Source organism: Taudactylus pleione, unplaced genomic scaffold (genome assembly GCF_031769625.1).
Source record: "Taudactylus pleione unplaced genomic scaffold, aTauple2 ptg000976l, whole genome shotgun sequence".
Classification (NCBI taxonomy): Eukaryota; Metazoa; Chordata; class Amphibia; order Anura; family Myobatrachidae; genus Taudactylus; species Taudactylus pleione.
The window spans coordinates 457337-485209 of record NW_028285377.1 but is presented as its reverse complement, the minus strand read 5'-3'; the positions used below and the strand labels follow the sequence as shown (position 1 = coordinate 485209).

The 27873-nt window shown below is 44.9% G+C and overlaps 1 protein-coding gene across 3 annotated transcripts in view; it reads left to right on the top strand.

The window, feature by feature from the left end:
- Nucleotides 1-27873, top strand: part of KIAA2012 (KIAA2012 ortholog) — a 287207-nt gene that overhangs the window by 133789 nt on the left and 125545 nt on the right. For all 3 annotated transcript variants that reach the window (XM_088460713.1, XM_088460714.1, XM_088460715.1), the window contains 2 exons: nt 14729-14800; nt 27333-27397. In XM_088460713.1, coding sequence (XP_088316839.1) covers nt 14729-14800; nt 27333-27397 — 137 coding nt within the window. The remainder of the gene's footprint in view (nt 1-14728; nt 14801-27332; nt 27398-27873) is intronic.

Genomic DNA, 27873 nt, shown 5'->3' with positions numbered 1-27873 from the left:
TGTCATACATTACTGTGTCATACACCTGTCATACATATGACATTAATGTGTCATACCCGTGTCATACATTACTGTGTCATATACCTGTCATACATTACTGTGTCACAGACCTGTCATACATTACTGTGTCACACACCTGTCATACATTACTGTGTCACACACCTGTCATACATTACTGTCACACACCTTTCATACATTACTGTGTCATACATTACTGTGTCATACACCTATCATACACCTGTCATACATTACTGTGTCATACACCTGTCATACATTACTGTGTCATACATTACTGTGTCATACACCTGTCATACACCTGTCATATATTACTGTGTCATACACCTGTCATACATTACTGTGTCATATATTACTGTGTCACACACCTGTCATACATTACTGTGTCATACATTATTCTGTCACACACCTGTCATACATTACTGTGTCATATATTAGTGTCATACATTACTGTGTCATACACCTGTCATGCATTACTGTGTCACACACATGTCATACATTACTGTGTCACACACCTGTCATACATTACTGTGTCACACACCTGTCATACATTACTGTGCCACACACCTGTCATACATTACTGTGCCACACACCTGTCATACATTACTGTGCCACACACCTGTCATACATTACTGTGTCACACACCTGTCATACATTACTGTGTCACACACCTGTCATACATTACTGTGTCATACACCTGTCATACATTACTGTGTCATACATTACTGTGTCACACACCTGTCATACATTACTGTGTCACACACCTGTCATACATTACTGTGTCACACACCTGTCATACATTACTGTGTCATATACCTGTCATACTTTACTGTGTCGCAAACACGCGTTACATTACTGTGCTATACACCTGTCATACATTACTGTGTCATACATTAGTGTCATACATTACTGTGTCACACACCTGTCATACATTACTGTGTTCCACACCTGTCATACATTACTGTGTTACACACCTGTCATACATTACTGTGTCACACACCTGTCATACATTACTGTGTCACACACCTGTCATACATTACTGTGTCACACACCTGTCATACATTACTGTGCTATAGACCTGTCATACATTACTGTCACACACCTGTCATACATTACTGTGTCATACACCTGTTATACACCTGTCATACATTACTGTGTCATACATTACTGTGTCACACACCTGTCATACATTACTGTGTCACACACCTGTTAAACATTACTGTCACACACCTGTCATACATTACTGTGTCACACACCTGTCATACATTACTGTGTCATACTTTACTGTGTCACACACCTGTCATACATTACTGTGTCACGCACCTGTCATACATTACTGTGTCACGCACCTGTCATACATTACTGTGTCACACACCTGTCAAACATTACTGTGTCATACACCTGTCATACATTACTGTGCCACACACCTGTCATACATTACTGTGTCACACACCTGTCATACATTACTGTGTCATACATTACTGTGTCACACCTGTCAAAAATTACTGTGCTATACACCTGTCATACATTACTGTGTCATACACCTGTCATACATTACTGTCATATACGTGTCATACATTACTGTGTCATACACCTGTCATACATTACTGTGTGACACACCTGTCATACATTACTGTGTCACACACCTGTCATACATTACTGTGTCACACACCTGTCATACATTACTGTGCCACACACCTGTCATACATTACTGTGCCACACACCTGTCATACATTACTGTGTCACAAACACGCGTTACATTACTGTGCTATACACCTGTCATACATTACTGTGTCATACATGAGTGTCATACATTACTGTCTCATATACGTGTCATACATTACTGTCATACACCTGTTATACACCTGTCATACATTACTGTGTCATACATTACTGTGTCACACACCTGTCATACATTACTGTGTCACACACCTGTTAAACATTACTGTCACACACCTGTCATACATTACTGTGTCACACACCTGTCATACATTACTGTGTCATACTTTACTGTGTCACACACCTGTCATACATTACTGTGTCATATACCTGTCATACTTTACTGTGTCACACACCTGTCATACATTACTGTGTCATACATTACTGTGTCATACATTAGTGTCATACATTACTGTGTCATATACGTGTCATACAGTACTGTGTCATACACCTGTCATACATTACTGTGTCATGCACCTGTCATACATTACTGTGTCATACACCTGTCATACATTACTGTGTCATACACCTGTCATACATTACTGTGTCACACACCTGTCATACATTACTGTGTCACACACCTGTCATACATTACTGTGTCATACACCTGTCATACACATGTCATACATTACTGTGTCATACACCTGTCATACATTACTGTGTCATACACATGTCATACATTACTGTGTCATACATTACTGTGTCACACACCTGTCATACATTACTGTGTCATACATTAGTGTCATACATTACTGTCATATACGTGTCATACATTACTGTGTCATACACCTGTCATACATTACTGTGCGACACACCTGTCATACATTACTGTGCCACACCCCTGTCATACATTACTGTGTCATACACCTGTCATACATTACTGTGCCACACACCTGTCATACATTACTGTGTCATACACCTGTCATACATTACTGTGTCATACATTACTGTGTCACACACCTGTCATACATTACTCTGTCACACACCTGTCAAAAATTACTGTGCTATACACCTGTCATACATTACTGTGTCATACATTACTGTCATATACGTGTCATACATTACTGTGTCACCCACCTGTCATACATTACTGTGCTATAGACCTGTCATACATTACTGTGTCATACACCTGTCATACATTACTGTGTTATACACCTGCCATACATTACTTTGTCACACACCTGTCATACATCTGTCATACATTACTGTGTCATACACCTGTCATACATATGACATTATTGTGTCATACCCGTGTCATACATTACTGTGTCATATACCTGTCATACATTACAGTCACACACCTGTTAAACATTACTGTCACACACCTGTCATACAGTAATGTATGACAGGTGTGTGACACAGTAATGTATGACAGGTGTGTGACACAGTAATGTGTCATACTTTACTGTGTCACACACCTGTCATACATTACTGTGTCATATACCTGTCATACTTTACTGTGTCACACATTACTGTCATACATTAGTGTCATACATTACTGTGTCATATACGTGTCATACACCTGTCATACATTACTGTGTCATGCACCTGTCATACATTACTGTGTCATACACCTGTCATACATTACTGTGTCACACACCTGTCATACATTACTGTGTCATACATTACTGTGTCATACACCTGTCATACATTACTGTGTCATACAGTAATATATGACAGGTGTATGACACAGTAATGTATGACACAGTAATGTATGACAGGTGTATGACACAGTAATGTATGACACAGTAATGTATGACAGGTGTATGACACAGTAATGTGTCATACACCTGTCATACATTACTGTGTCATATACCTGTCATGCATTACTGTGTCACACACCTGTCATACATTACTGTGTCACACACCTGTCATGCATTACTGTGTCACACACCTGTCATGCATTACTGTGTCACACACCTGTCATGCATTACTGTGTCACACACCTGTCATACATTACTGTGTCACACACCTGTCATACATTACTGTGCCACACACCTGTCATACATTACTGTCACACACCTTTCATACATTACTGTGTCATACATTACTGTGTCATACACCTATCATACACCTGTCATACATTACTGTGTCATACACCTGTCATACATTACTGTGTCATACATTACTGTGTCATACACCTGTCATACACCTGTTATATATTACTGTGTCATACACCTGTCATACATTACTGTGTCATATATTACTGTGTCACACACCTGTCATACATTACTGTGTCATACATTATTCTGTCACACACCTGTCATACATTACTGTGTCATATATTAGTTTCATACATTACTGTGTCATACACCTGTCATGCTTTACTGTGTCACACACATGTCATACATTACTGTGTCACACACCTGTCATACATTACTGTGTCACACACCTGTCATACATTACTGTGCCACACACCTGTCATACATTACTGTGCCACACACCTGTCATACATTACTGTGCCATACACCTGTCATACATTACTGTGTCATACACCTGTCATACATTACTGTGTCACACACCTGTCATACATTACTGTGTCATACATTACTGTGTCATATACCTGTCATACATTACAGTCATACACCTGTCATATATTACTGTGTCATACACCTGTCATACATTACTGTGTCATATATTACTGTGTCACACACCTGTCATACATTACTGTGTCATACATTATTCTGTCACACACCTGTCATACATTACTGTGTCATATATTAGTGTCATACATTACTGTGTCACACACCTGTCATACATTACTGTGTCACACACCTGTCATACATTACTGTGCCACACACCTGTCATACATTACTGTGTCATACACCTGTCATACATTACTGTGCCACACACCTGTCATACATTACTGTGTCATACACCTGTCATACATTACTGTGTCACACACCTGTCATACATTACTGTGTCACACACCTGTCATACATTACTGTGTCACACACCTGTCATACATTACTGTGTCACACACCTGTCATACATTACTGTGTCACACACCTGTCATACATTACTGTGTCATACACCTGTCATACATTACTGTGTCATACATTACTGTGTCACACACCTGTCATACATTACTGTGTCACACACCTGTCATACATTACTGTGTCACACACCTGTCATACATTACTGTGTCATATACCTGTCATACTTTACTGTGTCGCAAACACGCGTTACATTACTGTGCTATACACCTGTCATACATTACTGTGTCATACATTAGTGTCATACATTACTGTGTTACACACCTGTCATACATTACTGTGTCACACACCTGTCATACATTACTGTGTCACACACCTGTCATACATTACTGTGTCACACACCTGTCATACATTACTGTGCTATAGACCTGTCATACATTACTGTCACACACCTGTCATACATTACTGTGTCATACACCTGTTATACACCTGTCATACATTACTGTGTCATACATTACTGTGTCACGCACCTGTCATACATTACTGTGTCACGCACCTGTCATACATTACTGTGTCATACACCTGTCATACATTACTGTGCCACACACCTGTCATACATTACTGTGTCACACACCTGTCATACATTACTGTGTCACACCTGTCAAACATTACTGTGCTATACACCTGTCAAAAATTACTGTGCTATACACCTGTCATACATTACTGTGTCATACACCTGTCATACATTACTGTCATATACGTGTCATACATTACTGTGTCATACACCTGTCATACATTACTGTGTGACACACCTGTCATACATTACTGTGTCACACACCTGTCATACATTACTGTGCCACACACCTGTCATACATTACTGTGCCACACACCTGTCATACATTACTGTGCCACACACCTGTCATACATTACTGTGCCACACACCTGTCATACATTACTGTGTCACAAACACGCGTTACATTACTGTGCTATACACCTGTCATACATTACTGTGTCATACATGAGTGTCATACATTACTGTCTCATATACGTGTCATACATTACTGTCATACACCTGTTATACACCTGTCATACATTACTGTGTCATACATTACTGTGTCACACACCTGTCATACATTACTGTGTCACACACCTGTTAAACATTACTGTCACACACCTTTCATACATTACTGTGTCACACACCTGTCATACATTACTGTGTCATACTTTACTGTGTCACACACCTGTCATACATTACTGTGTCATATACCTGTCATACTTTACTGTGTCACACACCTGTCATACATTACTGTGTCATACATTACTGTGTCATACATTACTGTGTCATATACGTGTCATACAGTACTGTGTCATACACCTGTCATACATTACTGTGTCATGCACCTGTCATACATTACTGTGTCATACACCTGTCATATATTACTGTGTCACACACCTGTCATACATTACTGTGTCACACACCTGTCATACATTACTGTGTCATACATTACTGTGTCATACACCTGTCATACACCTGTCATACATTACTGTGTCAGACACCTGTCATACATTACTGTGTCATACACATGTCATACACCTGTCATACATTACTGTGTCATACATTACTGTGTCACACACCTGTCATACATTACTGTGTCATACATTACTGTGTCATACATTAGTGTCATACATTACTGTCATATACGTGTCATACATTACTGTGTCATACACCTGTCATACATTACTGTGTGACACACCTGTCATACATTACTGTGCCACACCCCTGTCATATTACTGTGTCATACACCTGTCATACATTACTGTGCCACACACCTGTCATACATTACTGTGTCATACACCTGTCATACATTACTGTGTCATACATTACTGTGTCACACACCTGTCATACATTACTCTGTCACACACCTGTCAAAAATTACTGTGCTATACACCTGTCATACATTACTGTGTCATACATTAGTGTCATACATTACTGTCATATACGTGTCATACATTACTGTGTCACCCACCTGTCATACATTACTGTGCTATAGACCTGTCATACATTACTGTGTCATACACCTGTCATACATTACTGTGTTATACACCTGCCATACATTACTGTGTCACACACCTGTCATACATCTGTCATACATTACTGTGTCATACACCTGTCATACATATGACATTATTGTGTCATACCCGTGTCATACATTACTGTGTCATATACCTGTCATACATTACAGTCACACACCTGTTAAACATTACTGTCACACACCTGTCATACATTACTGTGTCACACACCTGTCATACATTACTGTGTCATACTTTACTGTGTCACACACCTGTCATACATTACTGTGTCATATACCTGTCATACTTTACTGTGTCACACACCTGTCATACATTACTGTGTCATACATTACTGTGTCATACATTAGTGTCATACATTACTGTGTCATACATTACTGTGTCATGCACCTGTCATACATTACTGTGTCATACACCTGTCATACATTACTGTGTCACACACCTGTCATACATTACTGTGTCACACACCTGTCATACATTACTGTGTCATACACCTGTCATACATTACTGTGTCATACATTACTGTGTCATACACGTGTCATACACCTGTCATACATTACTGTGTCATACATTACTGTGTCACACACCTGTCATACATTACTGTGTCATACATTACTGTGTCATACATTAGTGTCATACATTACTGTCATATACGTGTCATACATTACTGTGTCATACACCTGTCATACATTACTGTGTGACACACCTGTCATACATTACTGTGTGACACACCTGTCATACATTACTGTGCCACACCCCTGTCATACATTACTGTGTCATACACCTGTCATACATTACTGTGTCAGACACCTGTCATACATTACTGTGTCATACATTACTGTGTCACACACCTGTCATACATTACTCTGTCACACACCTGTCAAAAATTACTGTGCTATACACCTGTCATATATTACTGTGTCATACATTAGTGTCATACATTACTGTCATATACCTGTCATACATTACTGTGTCATATACCTGTCATACATTACTGTGTCATAGATTAGTGTCATACTTTACTGTGTCATACACCTGTCATGCATTACTGTGTCACACACCTGTCATACATTACTGTGTCACACACCTGTCATGCATTACTGTGTCACACACCTGTCATGCATTACTGTGTCACACACCTGTCATACATTACTGTGTCACACACCTGTCATACATTACTGTGTCACACACCTGTCATACATTACTGTGCCACACACCTGTCATACATTACTGTCACACACCTTTCATACATTACTGTGTCATACATTACTGTGTCATACACCTATCATACACCTGTCATACATTACTGTGTCATACACCTGTCATACATTACTGTGTCATACACCTGTCATACATTACTGTGTCATACATTACTGTGTCATACACATGTCATACACCTGTCATATATTACTGTGTCATACATTACTGTGTCACACACCTGTCATACATTACTGTGTCACACACCTGTCATACATTACTGTGTCATACACCTGTCATACATTACTGTGTCATACTTTACTCTGTCACACACCTGTCATACATTACTGTGTCATACACCTGTCATACATTACTGTGTCATATATTACTGTGTCACACACCTGTCATACATTACTGTGTCATACATTATTCTGTCACACACCTGTCATACATTACTGTGTCATATACCTGTCATACATTACTGTGTCATATATTAGTGTCATACATTACTGTGTCATACACCTGTCATGCATTACTGTGTCACACACCTGTCATACATTACTGTGTCACACACCTGTCATACATTACTGTGTCATATACCTGTCATACTTTACTGTGTCACAAACACGCGTTACATTACTGTGCTATACACCTGTCATACATTAATGTGTCATACATTACTGTGTCATATACGTGTCATACATTACTGTGTCACACACCTGTCATACATTAATGTGTCACACACCTGTCATACATTAATGTGTCACACACCTGTCATACATTACTGTGTCACACACCTGTCATACATTACTGTGTCACCCACCTGTCAAACATTACTGTGCTATAGACCTGTCATACATTACTGTGTCATACACCTGTCATACATTACTGTGTTATACACCTGCCATACATTACTGTGTCACACACCTGCCATACATCTGTCATACATTACTGTCATACACCTGTCATACATTACTGTGTCATATTACTGTCATAAATCTGTCATACATTACTGTGTCATACACCTGTCATACATATGACATTAATGTGTCATACCCGTGTCATACATTACTGTGTCATATACCTGTCATACATTACTGTGTCACAGACCTGTCATACATTACTGTGTCACACACCTGTCATACATTACTGTGCCACACACCTGTCATACATTACTGTCACACACCTTTCATACATTACTGTGTCATACATTACTGTGTCATACACCTATCATACACCTGTCATACATTACTGTGTCATACACCTGTCATACATTACTGTGTCATACACCTGTCATACACCTGTCATATATTACTGTGTCATACACCTGTCATACATTACTGTGTCATATATTACTGTGTCACACACCTGTCATACATTACTGTGTCATACATTATTCTGTCACACACCTGTCATACATTACTGTGTCATATATTAGTGTCATACATTACTGTGTCATACACCTGTCATGCATTACTGTGTCACACACATGTCATACATTACTGTGTCACACACCTGTCATACATTACTGTGTCACACACCTGTCATACATTACTGTGCCACACACCTGTCATACATTACTGTGCCACACACCTGTCATACATTACTGTGCCACACACCTGTCATACATTACTGTGTCATACACCTGTCATACATTACTGTGTCACACACCTGTCATACATTACTGTGTCATACACCTGTCATACATTACTGTGTCATACATTACTGTGTCACACACCTGTCATACATTACTGTGTCACACACCTGTCATACATTACTGTGTCACACACCTGTCATACATTACTGTGTCATATACCTGTCATACTTTACTGTGTCGCAAACACGCGTTACATTACTGTGCTATACACCTGTCATACATTACTGTGTCATACATTAGTGTCATACATTACTGTGTCACACACCTGTCATACATTACTGTGTTCCACACCTGTCATACATTACTGTGTCACACACCTGTCATACATTACTGTGTCACACACCTGTCATACATTACTGTGTCACACACCTGTCATACATTACTGTGTCACACACCTGTCATACATTACTGTGCTATAGACCTGTCATACATTACTGTCACACACCTGTCATACATTACTGTGTCATACACCTGTTATACACCTGTCATACATTACTGTGTCATACATTACTGTGTCACACACCTGTCATACATTACTGTGTCACACACCTGTTAAACATTACTGTCACACACCTGTCATACATTACTGTGTCACACACCTGTCATACATTACTGTGTCATACTTTACTGTGTCACGCACCTGTCATACATTACTGTGTCACGCACCTGTCATACATTACTGTGTCACGCACCTGTCATACATTACTGTGTCACACACCTGTCAAACATTACTGTGTCATACACCTGTCATACATTACTGTGCCACACACCTGTCATACATTACTGTGTCACACACCTGTCATACATTACTGTGTCATACATTACTGTGTCACACCTGTCAAACATTACTGTGTCATACACCTGTCAAAAATTACTGTGCTATACACCTGTCATACATTACTGTGTCATACACCTGTCATACATTACTGTCATATACGTGTCATACATTACTGTGTCATACACCTGTCATACATTACTGTGTGACACACCTGTCATACATTACTGTGTCACACACCTGTCATACATTACTGTGTCACACACCTGTCATACATTACTGTGCCACACACCTGTCATACATTACTGTGCCACACACCTGTCATACATTACTGTGTCACAAACACGCGTTACATTACTGTGCTATACACCTGTCATACATTACTGTGTCATACATGAGTGTCATACATTACTGTCTCATATACGTGTCATACATTACTGTCATACACCTGTTATACACCTGTCATACATTACTGTGTCATACATTACTGTGTCACACACCTGTCATACATTACTGTGTCACACACCTGTTAAACATTACTGTCACACACCTGTCATACATTACTGTGTCACACACCTGTCATACATTACTGTGTCATACTTTACTGTGTCACACACCTGTCATACATTACTGTGTCATATACCTGTCATACTTTACTGTGTCACACACCTGTCATACATTACTGTGTCATACATTACTGTGTCATACATTAGTGTCATACATTACTGTGTCATATACGTGTCATACAGTACTGTGTCATACACCTGTCATACATTACTGTGTCATGCACCTGTCATACATTACTGTGTCATACACCTGTCATACATTACTGTGTCATACACCTGTCATACATTACTGTGTCACACACCTGTCATACATTACTGTGTCACACACCTGTCATACATTACTGTGTCATACACCTGTCATACACCTGTCATACATTACTGTGTCATACACCTGTCATACATTACTGTGTCATACACATGTCATACATTACTGTGTCATACATTACTGTGTCACACACCTGTCATACATTACTGTGTCATACATTAGTGTCATACATTACTGTCATATACGTGTCATACATTACTGTGTCATACACCTGTCATACATTACTGTGTGACACACCTGTCATACATTACTGTGCCACACCCCTGTCATACATTACTGTGTCATACACCTGTCATACATTACTGTGCCACACACCTGTCATACATTACTGTGTCATACACCTGTCATACATTACTGTGTCATACATTACTGTGTCACACACCTGTCATACATTACTCTGTCACACACCTGTCAAAAATTACTGTGCTATACACCTGTCATACATTACTGTGTCATACATTACTGTCATATACGTGTCATACATTACTGTGTCACCCACCTGTCATACATTACTGTGCTATAGACCTGTCATACATTACTGTGTCATACACCTGTCATACATTACTGTGTTATACACCTGCCATACATTACTTTGTCACACACCTGTCATACATCTGTCATACATTACTGTGTCATACACCTGTCATACATATGACATTATTGTGTCATACCCGTGTCATACATTACTGTGTCATATACCTGTCATACATTACTGTGTCATACACATGTCATACATTACTGTGTCATACATTACTGTGTCACACACCTGTCATACATTACTGTGTCATACATTAGTGTCATACATTACTGTCATATACGTGTCATACATTACTGTGTCATACACCTGTCATACATTACTGTGTGACACACCTGTCATACATTACTGTGCCACACCCCTGTCATACATTACTGTGTCATACACCTGTCATACATTACTGTGCCACACACCTGTCATACATTACTGTGTCATACACCTGTCATACATTACTGTGTCATACATTACTGTGTCACACACCTGTCATACATTACTCTGTCACACACCTGTCAAAAATTACTGTGCTATACACCTGTCATACATTACTGTGTCATACATTACTGTCATATACGTGTCATACATTACTGTGTCACCCACCTGTCATACATTACTGTGCTATAGACCTGTCATACATTACTGTGTCATACACCTGTCATACATTACTGTGTTATACACCTGCCATACATTACTTTGTCACACACCTGTCATACATCTGTCATACATTACTGTGTCATACACCTGTCATACATATGACATTATTGTGTCATACCCGTGTCATACATTACTGTGTCATATACCTGTCATACATTACAGTCACACACCTGTTAAACATTACTGTCACACACCTGTCATACAGTAATGTATGACAGGTGTGTGACACAGTAATGTATGACAGGTGTGTGACACAGTAATGTGTCATACTTTACTGTGTCACACACCTGTCATACATTACTGTGTCATATACCTGTCATACTTTACTGTGTCACACATTACTGTGTCATACATTAGTGTCATACATTACTGTGTCATATACGTGTCATACAGTACTGTCATACACCTGTCATACATTACTGTGTCATGCACCTGTCATACATTACTGTGTCATACACCTGTCATACATTACTGTGTCACACACCTGTCATACATTACTGTGTCATACATTACTGTGTCATACACCTGTCATACATTACTGTGTCATACAGTAATATATGACAGGTGTATGACACAGTAATGTATGACACAGTAATGTATGACAGGTGTATGACACAGTAATGTATGACACAGTAATGTATGACAGGTGTATGACACAGTAATGTGTCATACACCTGTCATACATTACTGTGTCATATACCTGTCATGCATTACTGTGTCACACACCTGTCATACATTACTGTGTCACACACCTGTCATGCATTACTGTGTCACACACCTGTCATGCATTACTGTGTCACACACCTGTCATGCATTACTGTGTCACACACCTGTCATACATTACTGTGTCACACACCTGTCATACATTACTGTGCCACACACCTGTCATACATTACTGTCACACACCTTTCATACATTACTGTGTCATACATTACTGTGTCATACACCTATCATACACCTGTCATACATTACTGTGTCATACACCTGTCATACATTACTGTGTCATACATTACTGTGTCATACACCTGTCATACACCTGTCATATATTACTGTGTCATACACCTGTCATACATTACTGTGTCATATATTACTGTGTCACACACCTGTCATACATTACTGTGTCATACATTATTCTGTCACACACCTGTCATACATTACTGTGTCATATATTAGTTTCATACATTACTGTGTCACACACCTGTCATACATTACTGTGCTATAGACCTGTCATACATTACTGTGTCATACACCAGTCATACATTACTGTGTTACACACCTGCCAAACATTACTGTGTCACACACCTGTCATACATTACTGTGTCATACACCTGTCATACATATGACATTAATGTGTCATACCCGTGTCATACATTACTGTGTCATATACCTGTCATACATTACAGTCATACACCTGTTATACACTACTGTGTCACACACCTGTCAAAAATTACTGTGCTATACACCTGTCATACATTACTGTGTCATACATTACTGTCATATACGTGTCATACATTACTGTGTCATACACCTGTCATACATTACTGTGTCATACACCTGTCATTCTTTACTGTGTCACACACCTGTCATACATTACTGTGTCACACACCTGTCATTCATTACTGTGTCACACACCTGTCATGCATTACTGTGTCACACACCTGTCATACATTACTGTGTCACACACCTGTCATACATTACTGTGTCACACACCTGTCATTCATTACTGTGTCATACACCTGTCATACATTACTGTGTCATACACCTGTCATACATTACTGTGTCATACACCTGTCATACACCTGTCATATATTACTGTGTCATACACCTGTCATACATTACTGTGTCGCACACCTGTCCTAGAGGAATGTTTCGCACACCTAAACCTTCCTCTACAAATGCTAGAATAGTGACAGCTCTATCATCCTACGTCCAGTGGTTCCCAGGATTTTCCCGAGCACACAGACAGACGCCTCCCAGGGACTGTATGTTATACTATATATAGATTAATGGTCTTCATTTTACGCCACTCTTCTGCTAAATAAGTTTGCAGTGATTTGATTCCTAACAGGGTAACAGGGCTCCTATAATATAATTACTCTCAGACAGGTTTCACTTTTTACACCTGTGAAGATCACAGAGAACATGTGGAGAACGCTTCCATGTTTCCAGGCTTTATGTGATCTGAATGGTAACGTTACGAGTGTTAAATGAGGTGGATTTAATTAGGTCCTTTATAAACCTTCTCTTATTGCGATCACTTGTAGAATGTCTCCTAGTGGAACCTGCAGGCCAGGAAGAAGAATGGTCTGAGAGTCGTCAGCAGGATCCTGAGGAAGGTAAGAGATCCGCAGATAATTGTCTATCCGGATATAACTGCTGGGCTGACACAATGAGACACACTGTACACAACTACTATGTGTGAGATCCTGCATTGTATCATTGCTGTTACTGCCGGCAACCTGACATTGCCCCTTATGTCTTCTCTGCTGTAATTAGTCCTGAAACTTTCTTATGCAGATTATATGTTAATGCTGAAACACAGATGTGTCCCTTACACTTCATTGTTGTAGTCATGCCAAAGAGTCCTGCGAGACTTTCCTAGCGCCGGACGTAATATTTCCAAAAAATCCATCTCACTTGCAATGTAATGACTAGGAAGCGCCAGCTGACTGTGATTAATGTGATATCTGATACTTGTATATCTGTGTGCGTCTGAGTCTGTATACATAGTGCTACAATGTACACAGCACACAGATATACAGGTGTCACATATCACATTACTCAGCACAGTCTCCATATACAGACTCAGGAGCACACAGATATACAGGTGTCACATATCATATTACTCAGCACAGTCTCCATATACAGACTCAGGAGCACACAGATATACAGGTGTCACATATCACATCACTCAGCGCAGTCTCCCCTATATACAGACTCAGGAGCACACAGATATACAGGTGTCACATATCACATTACTCAGCGCAGTCTCCTATATACAGACTCAGGTGCACACAGATATACAGGTGTCACATATCACATTACTCAGCGCAGTCTCCTATATACAGACTCAGGAGCACACAGATATACAGGTGTCACATCACATTACTCAGCGCAGTCTCCTATATACAGACTCAGGAGCACACATATATACAGGTGTCACATATCACATTACTCAGCGCAGTCTCCCATATACAGACTCAGGAGCACACAGATATACAGGTGTCACATATCACATTACTCAGCACAGTCTCCATATACAGACTCAGGAGCACACAGATATACAGGTGTCACATATCACATTACTCAGCGCAGTCTCCATATACAGACTCAGGAGCACACAGATATACAGGTGTCACATATCACATTACTCAGCACAGTCTCCATATACAGACTCAGGAGCACACAGATATACAGGTGTCACATATCACATTACTCAGCGCAGTCTCCATATACAGACTCAGGAGCACACAGATATACAGGTGTCACATATCACATTACTCAGCGCAGTCTCCATATACAGACTTGGGAGCACACAGATATACAGGTGTCACATATCACATTACTCAGTGCAGTCTCCCATATACAGACTCAGGAGCACACAGATATACAGGTGTCACATATCACATTACTCAGCGCAGTCTCCCATATACAGACTCAGGAGCACACAGATATACAGGTGTCACACATCACATTACTCAGCGCAGTCTCCTATATACAGACTCAGGAGCACACAGATATACAGGTGTCACATATCACATTACTCAGCGCAGTCTCCCATATACAGACTCAGGAGCACACAGATATACAGGTGTCACATATTACATTACTCAGCGCAGTCTCCCATATACAGACTCAGGAGCACACAGATATACAGGTGTCACATATCACATTACTCAGCGCAGTCTCCCATATACAGACTCAGGAGCACACAGATATACAGGTGTCACATATCACATTACTCAGCGCAGTCTCCCATATACAGACTCAGGAGCACACAGATATACAGGTGTCACATATCACATTACTCAGCGCAGTCTCCCATATACAGACTCAGGAGCACACAGATATACAGGTGTCACATATCACATTACTCAGCGCAGTCTCCCATATACAGACTCAGGAGCACACAGATATACAGGTGTCACATATCACATTACTCAGCGCAGTCTCCCATATACAGACTCAGGAGCACACAGATATACAGGTGTCACATATCACATTACTCAGCACAGTCTCCCCTATATACAGCCTCAGGAGCACACAGATATACAGGTGTCACATATCACATTACTCAGCGCAGTCTCCTATATACAGACTCAGGAGCACACAGATATACAGGTGTCACATATCACATTACTCAGCACAGTCTCCCCTATATACAGCCTCAGGAGCACACAGATATACAGGTGTCACATATCACATTACTCAGCGCAGTCTCCCATATACAGCCTCAGGAGCACACAGATATACAGGTGTCACATATCACATTACTCAGCACAGTCTCCCATATACAGACTCAGGAGCACACAGATATACAGGTGTCACATATCATATTACTCAGCGCAGTCTCCCATATACAGTCTCAGGAGCACACAGATATACAGGTGTCACATATCACATTACTCAGCGCAGTCTCCCATATACAGACTCAGGAGCACACAGATATACAGGTGTCACATATCACATTACTCAGCGCAGTCTCCCATATACAGACTCAGGAGCACACAGATATACAGGTGTCACATATCATATTACTCAGCGCAGTCTCCCATATACAGACTCAGGAGCACACAGATATACAGGTGTCACATATCACATTACTCAGCGCAGTCTCCCATATACAGACTCAGGAGCACACAGATATACAGGTGTCACATATCACATTACTCAGCGCAGTCTCCTATATACAGTCTCAGGAGCACACAGATATACAGGTGTCACATATCACATTACTCAGCACAGTCTTCATATACAGGCTCAGGAGCACACAGATATATACAGGTGTCACATATCATATTACTCAGCACAGTCTCCTATATACAGACTCAGGAGCACACAGATATACAGGTGTCACATATCATATTACTCAGTACAGTCTCCCATATACAGACTAAGGTAAGCAGCGGGCGTCTGCGGTAGGCGCCCACTGACTAACAGTCCGGCGTCCCCAGGGCTGGGGGCTCCCTGGGGCGGCAGTATAGTGGAGCCAGGCGGATGCCTGCGCTCTCCACTAGACCACCAGGTATACGGGGCTGGAGCGTTGCGGAACATGCTCCAGCATCCCGGCGGGTTAATGGCCTGCCAGGGGAGGATGTCTTCCCTGTAGCGCACAGGAGGCTCCTCCCCATCACTGCTCTCCGCCGCCTTACGTTGAGTTTTTGGCGGGCTGAAGCAGTTATCCTCCCCAGGCCCGCCTCCCTTCATCCTCCGGCGGCCATTTTATGAGCAAAGACGCTGTGGTGCAGGGTGCGGAGCCTGGGTGCCCCTTACATACCTCTCCTCCCAGTATAAGGTCAGCGTATGTAGCGCTATCACTGCCAGGCTGTAGGTCTGTGTATATGATAGTGCAGTTAGTGCAGGGTTTTCTGCATTGTATGTGACTTTATGCTAGCGCTGTGTGTCTGATCTTTTCTCCTGTCAGCCATTTTAGCTATCCCTATTTCTTCCTCCTGACCAGCCCTCTCAGTGCCAGTACTGTCAGGGTAGGAATTTACCTCACAGTTTTAGATTTATTTCTGTGAGAGGAGTGTCACATACCACTATGTCCAGTGAGGACTCTGTTAGAGGAGCTCCTCTCCTATTTTCCTGCTCCAGATGTAAAGCAGGTGTGGGGGAGGGGCGGTACTCCAGGATGGGTTATGTGCTGCATGTTTGGCCATCCCTGGTACCTCTGCTGTACCCAGCACCTCTGAGGAACCACCTTGGGCTTGTTTTGCACAAGCCCTGACGGTTCTTGTAAATAGGCTTGCAGCCCCTCCTACGTTTCCACAATTGGGGTTTGCACAGCAGGCGGTAGTCCCGCCTCCTATTCTGGGAGTTCCGGGACCGATAGTAATGCAGTGCTCCCCGCAACAGGTCCTTAATCTGGCTGACCCAGGTTTGTCTGATTCTGGGGTGCGGAGCTCTCAGCAGGATCAAACTAGACCTGCTAAAAGACCGTTATTGTCATATCCATCCGCTCAGGATGATGAGGATGACGGCTCGTCTGATGAGGGCGAAATTCTAGATTTGTCAGCCTCTGACCCTACTTGAGGAGTGTCAGTGTCCAAGTCTAGTATTTACATTCCAGGCCTCATACGGGCAGTCCGTGCGGCCATGGTAATTACTGACGACAACTTACCTGCAGCGCCTACTCATACTTATTTTAAAGAGGTTAAAGGAGCTGCAGCAGTTTTCCCTCTATCTGGTCAGCTAGTTGATCACATGGAGGAGGCCTGGAAATCTCTGGGAAAAAGATTTCAACCTCACAAGCGTCTGGCTCGTACATATCCCTTTGCGGAAGATTACTTCACTAAATGGGAGTCTCCTCCTCAGGTGGATTCTCACGTTACGTGCTTAGTAATGAGCGCAACTTTGCCTATGCCGTCTATGTCTTCTCTAACGGATACTACAGACCGTAAGGTGGAGGTTTGCCTTAAGTCTATCTATTCCGTTGCTGGAGGAGCATCTAGACCAGCTATGGCTGTCTGCTGGGTGGCTCAGGCTATGGTAAGGTGGGCGGACGCTTTGGAAGCATCATTTGCTTCTGAGGGTACCAGCGAACAGGTTGTGTTAGTGGGTAACCTTCCGGATTCCGCTACGTACATTAACAAAGCAGCTTTGGATTTGAGCCTGCTTACTTCTAGGATTTCTGCGGCGGCTGTGGCCGCTCGATGCTCCTTGTGGTTACGTTCTTGGAGGGCGGACGCTGAATCCAAGAGAGGCTTGGAATGCTTACCCTACAATGGGCAGGTCCTGTTTGGACCAGCTTTGAACAAAATAGTGGACACGTTGGCGGCTGCCAAATCTGCATGTCTACCTTCAGCCCCGACTCCGTCTGGGTCTAAAAATCCGTCCTTTCGGCCCTATCGCCCTCCGGGAAAACCTAGGGTTCAGTCCTTTCCGAGACCTTCAGGTCCCAAAAAGACCGCTAAGACCAAGAAGCAAGCTTGGAGTACCAGACGTCCAGCTGCCAAGCCGGATGACAAACCCTCAGCCTGACGGGTTGGGCCTCCCCTTGGGGGATCCCAAGGTGGGAGGCAGACTTCTGCAATATGCCCAGTGTTGGTTCAAAACCACCACAGACACTTGGGTAAGGGAGGTGGTATCTCAGGGATATGCCCTCTCCTTCTGCAGAAGGCCTCCTTATCAGTTCTTTGTAACAGCAGGTTCTTCAGATCCAACAAAGGCTCTAGCAATCCAAGAGTTGGTGCGTTCTATGCTTCAGATGGGAGTAATAGAACCTGTTCCGTTATCCCTGAGAGGGACCGGATATTACTCCAACCTTTTTCTGCTTCAAAAACCAAATGGATCATACCGACCTATACTCAACCTCAAGTTCCTGAACAAATTTTTAAGGGTCCCTCGGTTCCGAATGGAGACTCTGCGTTCTATTGTTTTAGCTATGCAGCCTGGGGATTTTATGGTGTCCCTGGATATTCAGGATGCTTACCTGCATATCCCCATTGCCAGGGTTCATCAGCGTTACCTCAGATTTACAGTGTTGGACCTCCATTACCAGTTTCAGGCTCTACTGTTTGGCCTTTCTACGGCTCCTCGGGTGTTCACAAAAGTAATGGCGGTCATGGCGGCACACCTGCGGTTGCAGGGAGTTCGCCTGTTACCTTACTTGGACGACCTTCTGTTGTTGGCAGGGTCGCCACAAGTCCTTTGAAGCCATCTACCAGTGACAATATCTGTATTGCAGGCTCATGGCTGGATAATGAATTGGAAGAAGTCCTCTCTAATTCCTTCTCAGAGAATGGTCCATCTCGGGGCATTGTTGGACTCTCAGCGACAGAGGATCTTCTTGACGGAGGAAAAGATAGCCCTGTTGCAGTCCAAGATACGCAATGTTCTATGCAGTCGCCGAGTGTCTCTTCTCTCAGCGATGAAGTCACTGGGGTCCATGGTATCAACGTTCGACATGGTGGAGTATGCCCAGTTCCATTCCAGGCCTCTACAAATGTTGATCCTGTCCAGATGGGACAGAAATCCCCTTCGAATAAAGACGCAGATGATCAGGCTCACTCCGGAAGTGCGCCTGTCTTTGACGTGGTGGTTACAAAAGTCTCATCTCAGCAGGGGACGTCCATTTTAGATTTCGGATTGGGCCCTTCTAACAACGGATGCCTGCCTTAGGGGCTGGGGCGCTGTGACAGGCCCACACGTCTTCCAGGGCCGGTGGACGTCAGAGGAATCGGACCTGCCAATCAATATATTGGAAATTCGAGCAGTGTTCAGGGCGCTGCAGCATGCAAGACCATTCCTGCTGGGAAACCTGTGCAGGTTCAGTCAGACAACGCCACTACGGTGGCTTACCTAAATCGTCAGGGAGGAACTCGAAGCCAAGCGGCTCTAAGGGAGCTGTCCCGCATCCTGACTTGGGCAGAAGGCAATCTTCCGGCCGTCTTCATTCCGGGTGTGCTCAACTGGGAGGCGGACTTCCTCAGCCACCACGATGTACACTCGGGGGAATGGTCTCTTCACCAGGAGGTGTTCCAACTCCTGATGGACAAGTGGGGTCTTCCCGAAATAGACCTCATGTCCTCCAGACACAACCACAAGCTGTGGGCGTACGGATCCCGAACAAGAGACGCAGGAGCTCTCCTGGTGGACGCTCTGTCGGCTCGATGGAACGTCCAATTCGCGTACCTGTTTCCTCCGTTCTCCCTGCTCCCTCGAGTAATTCAAAAGTTCAGACAGGAAGGAGGCAAGATCCTGCTGGTGGCCCCTGCGTGGCCCAGAAGGAGTTGGTACTTGGATCTCCAGTGTCTATCCATCGACACTCCTTGGCTGTTACCTCAGAGGCCGGACCTATTGTCTCAGGGTCCTTGTCTCTACCCGGACCTGAGTCGGCTATCTTTGATGGCGCGGCTCTTGAGACTTCCCTCTTGAGGTCCAAGGGTTTCTCTAGAGCGGTGGTCAATACCATGTTACATGCTCGTAAGCCGGCTTCAGCTAGAATTTACCACAGGGTGTGGCATGCCTATTTTGAGTGGTGTCTCCCTAAAGCGTACGATCCTCGCGAGTTTAGAATATCAAGAGTGTTGGCTTTCCTTCAGGCAGGCTTGGATTTAGGTCTACGCCTTGCTTCACTGAAGGTGCATGTTTCTGCCCTGTCTGTTTTGTTTCAACGAAGGATTGCTACGCGGCCTGATATCCGTACCTTTATGCAGGGTGTTCTTCGCATCCAGCCTCCCTATGTCCATCCGGTAGCTCCATGGGATCTGGCTGTGGTCCTGAAGGCGCTACAGGATCCTCCATTTGAACCTCTGGGTTCTGTGGATCTGAAATGGCTTACGGCAAAAACAGTGTTCCTTTTGGCTATTGCTTCAGCCAGAAGGGTGTCGGATTTGGGGGGCTCTTTCGTGTCGTCCCCCATTTCTAATTTTTCATTCGGATAGGGCGGTACTTCGTACCCGCCCCGAATTCCTTCCTAAAGTGGTGTCTAGTTTCCACATTAACGAGGAAATTGTGGTCCCAGCCTTTAATTCATCTGATCTCACAGCTGGTGAGGCTTCTTTGGATGTGGTACGGGCTCTGCGGATTTACGTGAACTGTACCAGTTCTTTGAGAAAATCGGACTCTTTGTTTGTCCTTTATGGATTTCATAAGAGGGGTTGGCCTGCCAATAAACAGACTTTGGCACGCTAAGGACTTTGTAGAAACGGAGATAATAAAGGTAAGTTCTTACCATATCTCCTGTTTTCTCAGCGCAGTCTGCTGGTGCGTCCTAGGTGCATCGCATTTCAACTTAGGGCTGTATTCAATTACTATCGCACCCGCGATACTTTTTCACATGCTGGACTTTTCGCTTACATTGCGTATTGTAGCAGCAGAAATTTACAGAGCGCGCCTTCGCTATTCGCCGTATTCAATTCCAAAAGACGTGAGAACAGAGACACGCAGGCGCCTGACCCATTTTGCGCATACATACACAGAGCGGCAGCAGACTCTCAGTGATTGACAGTCTGCTGCCTTTTATGGGTGGGGAGGGGGCGGTGGTGACCTCTGTTTCCCAAAATGATTCTTTCGTTTTTAATTTGGCCATTAGTCCTTTCACTTATATTGCGTCACAGGGTGATTTTTCTGCCTATCCGTCTGTTCGCCATCCTCTCTCTCCACGAATAGCAGACGTGCGCAGTTATGCCCTTTCATGTTTCCCACGCACCCTGTCCAACTCCAAACCATTAGTATTTGTGAAAACACAAAACAGTTAGTGCTGGTCACATTCCTGGGTCTTAGGTAAGGAGCGATCTCTGCCTCTGCCCATTGTCCGCTGCCTCCTATGGTGGCTCAGGCCAGCCCTTCCTTCTGCTCTCTGCCTCTGCCCAGTGTCTGCTGCCTCCTATGGTGGCTCAGGCCAGCCCTTCCTGCTGCTCTCTGCCTCTGCCCAGTGTCTGCTGCCTCCTATGGTGGCTCAGGCCAGCCCTTCCTGCTGCTCTCTGCCTCTGCCCATTGTATGCTGCTTCCTATGGCGGCTCAGGCCAGCCCTTCCTGCTGCTCTCTGCCTCTGCCCAGTGTCTGCTGCCTCCTATGGTGGCTCAGGCCAGCCCTTTCTGCTGCTCTCTGCCTCTGCCCAGTGTCTGCTGCCTCCTATGGTGGCTCAGGCCAGCCCTTTCTGCTGCTCTCTGCCTCTGCCCAGTATCCGCTGCCTCCTATGGTGGCTCAGGCCAGCCCTTTCTGCTGCTCTCTGCCGCTGCCTCCTATGGCGGCTCAGGCCAGCCCTTCCTGCTGCTCTCTGCCGCTTCCCAGTGTCCGCTGCCTCCTATGGCGCTCAGGCCAGCCCTTCCTGCTGCTCTCTGCCTCTGCACAGTATCCGCTGCCTCCTATGGCGGCTCAGGCCAGCCCTTTCTGCTGCTCTCTGCCGCTGCCCAGTGTCCGCTGCCTCCTATGGCGGCTCAGGCCAGCCCTTCCTGCTGCTCTCTGCCGCTTCCCAGTGTCCGCTGCCTCCTATGGCGGCTCAGGCCAGCCCTTCCTGCTGCTCTCTGCCTCTGCCCATTGTATGCTGCCTCCTATGGCAGCTCAGGCCAGCCCTTTCTGCTGCTCTCTGCCGCTGCCCAGTGTCCGCTGCCTCCTATGGCGGCTCAGACCAGCCCTTCCTGCTGCTCTCTGCCGCTTCCCAGTGTCCGCTGCCTCCTATGGCGGCTCAGGCCAGCCCTTCCTGCTGCTCTCTGCCTCTGCCCATTGTATGCTGCCTCCTATGGCAGCTCAGGCCAGCCCTTTCTGCTGCTCTCTGCCGCTGCCCAGTGTCCGCTGCCTCCTATGGCGGCTCAGGCCAGCCCTTTCTGCTGCTCTCTGCCTCTGCCCAGTATCCGCTGCCTCCTATGGTGGCTCAGGCCAGCCCTTTCTGCTGCTCTCTGCCTCTGCCCAGTGTCTGCTGCCTCCTTTGGTGGCTCAGGCCAGCCCTTTCTGCTGCTCTCTGCCTCTGCCCAGTGTCCGCTGCCTCCTATGGTGGCTCAGGCCAGCCCTTTCTGCTGTTCTCTGTCCCGTCTTCTCAAATTCTCCTCCCTATTCCTCCCGTCTTCTCCTATTCTCCTCCCTATTCCTCCCGTCTTCTCCTATTCCTCCCGTCTTCTCCTATTCTCCCCCCTATTCCTCCCGCCTTCTCCTATTCTCCCCCCTATTCCTCCCGTCTTCTCCTATTCTCCCCCCTATTCCTCCCGTCTTCTCCTATTCTCCTCCCTATGCCTTCCGTCTTCTATTCTCCCCCCTATTCCTCCCGCCTTCCCCTATTCCTCCCGTCTTCTCCTATTCTCCCCCCTATTCCTCCCGCCTTCCCCTATTCCTTCCGTCTTCTCCTATTCTCCCCCCTATTGCTCCCGTCTTCTCCTATTCTCCTCCCTATTCCTCCCGTCTTCTCCTATTCTCCCCCCTATTCCTCCCGTCTTCTCCTATTCTCCCCCCTATTCCTCCCGCCTTCTCCTATTCTCCCCCCTATTCCTCCCGTCTTCTCCTATTCTCCCCCTATTCCTCCCGTCTTCTCCTATTCTCCCCCTATTCCTCCCGTCTTCTCCTCCTATTCTCCTCCCTATTCCTCCCGTCTTCTCCTATTCTCCTCCCTATTCCTCCCGTCTTCTCCTATTCTCCCCCCTATTCCTCCCGTCTTCTCCTATTCTCCCCCTATTCCTCCCGTCTTCTTCTCCTATTCTCCCCCCTATTCCTCCCATCTTCTCCTATTCTCCCCCTATTCCTCCCGTCTTCTTCTCCTATTCTCCCCCCTATTCCTCCCACCTTCTCCTATTCTCCCCCCTATTCCTCCCGTCTTCTCCCCCCTATTCCTCCCGTCTTCTCCTCCTATTCTCCCCCCTATTCCTTCCGTCTCCTCCTATTCTCCCCCCTATTCCTCCCGTCTTCTCCTATTCTCCCCCCTATTCCTCCCGTCTTCTCCTATTCTCCCCCCTATTCCTCCCGTCTTCTCCTATTCTCCTCCCTATTCCTCCCGTCTTCTCCTATTCTCCCCCCTATTCCTCCCGTCTTCTCCTATTCTCCCCCCTATTCCTCCTGTCTTCTCCTATTCTCCCCCCTATTCCTCCCGTCTTCTCCTATTCTCCCCCCTATTCCTCCCGTCTTCTCCTATTCTCCCCCCTATTCCTCCCGTCTTCTCATATTCTCCCCCTATTCCTCCCGTCTTCTCCTATTCTCCTCCCTATTCCTCCCGTCTTCTCCTATTCTCCCCCCTATTCCTCCCGTCTTCTCCTATTCTCCCCCCTATTCCTCCCGTCTTCTCCTATTCTCCCCCCTATTCCTCCCGTCTCCTCCTATTCTCCCCCCTATTCCTCCCGTCTCCTCCTATTCTTCCCCCTATTCCTCCCGTCTTCTCCTATTCTCCCCCCTATTCCTCCCGTCTTCTCCTATTCTCCCCCCTATTCCTCCCGTCTTCTTCTCCTATTCTCCCCCATATTCCTTCCGTCTTCTCCTATTCTCCCCCCTATTCCTCCCGTCTTCTTCTCCTATTCTCCCCCCTATTCCTCCCGTCTTCTTCTCCTATTCTCCCCCCTATTCCTCCCGCCTTCTCCTATTCTCCCCCCTATTCCTCCCGTCTTCTCCTATTCCTCCCCCCCTATTCCTCCAGTCTTCCCCTATTCTCCCCCCTATTCCTCCCTTCTTCTCCTATTCTCCCCCTATTCCTCCCGTCTTCTCCATTGTGAAGAGCTGCCGCTCAAAAACATATATAGAAAACATTCCTCGTGTTATATGTATAAGATGAATTATTACCACGTGCACTTTATTCCTATATCTCATTTATATCATCTCTGTTAGTAGTGCTGAGCAGGTTAGATGTTGATAGTGAAGTCTCTCAGTTGTTGTATATGACGCTGCTGTGTGATTGGACACGTGGCCACTTCCTGTCTCTCACTTACATCATCGCATCATGGAAACATGTGGAACTTATTAGTATCCTATATATGTGTCCCTGTGTGATAGCCCCCTCTAGTGGTGAAGGGTGGTCAGTACAGGCCAAGTCTCCAATGCTGCACTAGGGATTGTATTTTGTGGCTGTTTTCCTAATAACTGTGGAGGCTGTGGCCTATTCACATGTGCTGGAGAATTGTGGACTGTATTTCTCGGCTCACGGTTCTCCTGGGAAGACTCTTACCTACCTGCACAGGTGGATGTGCAGTGTTGACACCATTAGGGTCATTATCACAAGGGAGGATGGGGGTAATGAAGCCAAGTGACCCCACAAACATAAGTGGCCAGAAACATGAAGACTTGTGTCCTCATATGCCCTAACCACCTAGTGATGTCACATCACATACTACTGTCATGTGTGATTCCCCTTCACAGCTCCTAGAAGTGCGGTATACTCTGCTAGGAGCGCACGTCATGTATACTCTGCTAGGAGCACGCGTCATGTCCACTCTGCTAGGAGCACGCGTCATGTCCACTCTGCTAGGAGCGCTCGTCATGTCCACTCTGCTAGGAGCACGCGTCATGTACACTCTGCTAGGAGCACGCGTCATGTACACTCTGCTAGGAGCACGCGTCATGTACACTCTGCTAGGAGCACGCGTCATGTACACTCTGCTAGGAGCACGCGTCATGTACACTCTGCTAGGAGCACGCCTCATGTACACTCTGCTAGGAGCACGCCTCATGTACACTCTGCTAGGAGCACGCCTCATGTACACTCTGCTAGGAGCACGCCTCATGTACACTCTGCTAGGAGCACGCCTCATGTACACTCTGCTAGGAGCGTGCCTCATGTACACTCTGCTAGGAGCGTGCCTCATGTACACTCTGCTAGGAGCACGCGTCATGTACACTCTGCTAGGAGCGCGCGTCATGTACACTCTGCTAGGAGCGCACGTCATGTCCACTCTGCTAGGAGCACGCGTCATGTCCACTCTGCTAGGAGCACGCGTCATGTCCACTCTGCTAGGAGCACGCGTCATGTCCACTCTGCTAGGAGCACGCGTCATGTACACTCTGCTAGGAGCACGCGTCATGTACACTCTGCTAGGAGCACGCGTCATGTACACTCTGCTAGGAGCATACGTCATGTACACTCTGCTAGGAGCATACGTCATGTATACTCTGCTAGGAGCATACTTCATGTACACTCTGCTAGGAGCACGCGTCATGTATACTCTGCTAGGAGCACGCCTCATTTCCACTCTGCTCTCCCATCTTATGTTATCTTGTTATCTGTTGTTACAGAAGCAGCCGGTTCTAGCACAGAAACACCAGAGAGAGGGACCTCGCCTACCCACAGCACAAGAAAGGTATTGTCCAAAGTATAACTTGTGCAATAAGGGATCTGCTGTTTATGTGAGTAATCATTACAGAATTACCAAAAAGCTTGATTACAAACTAAAGTTCTGCACATTTTTGTACACTTTAAAATGGATGCAGAAGAGGGAGGTAAGTCCGGCTTCTGGAAGGTTGTCGCACTCATGGACCCAACAACTAACCCCATCTATGATGATTGAAGCAGCAGCCCCATTAAAAAAATAGTTTTGTTTTTTTTGTTTGCTTTTTGGAGCATGAGTCACTAGTGGAAGGTTAGTGGCAGTGACAGGCTAGTGGCAGTGCCAGGCTATTGGAAGGTTAGTGACAGGCTAGTGGCAGTGGCAGGCTAGTGGCAGTGGCAGGCTATTGGAAGGTTAGTGGCAGTGGCAGGCTAGTGGCAGTGCCAGGCTATTGGAAGGTTAGTGACAGGCTAGTGGCAGTGACAGGCTAGTGGCAGTGACAGGCTATT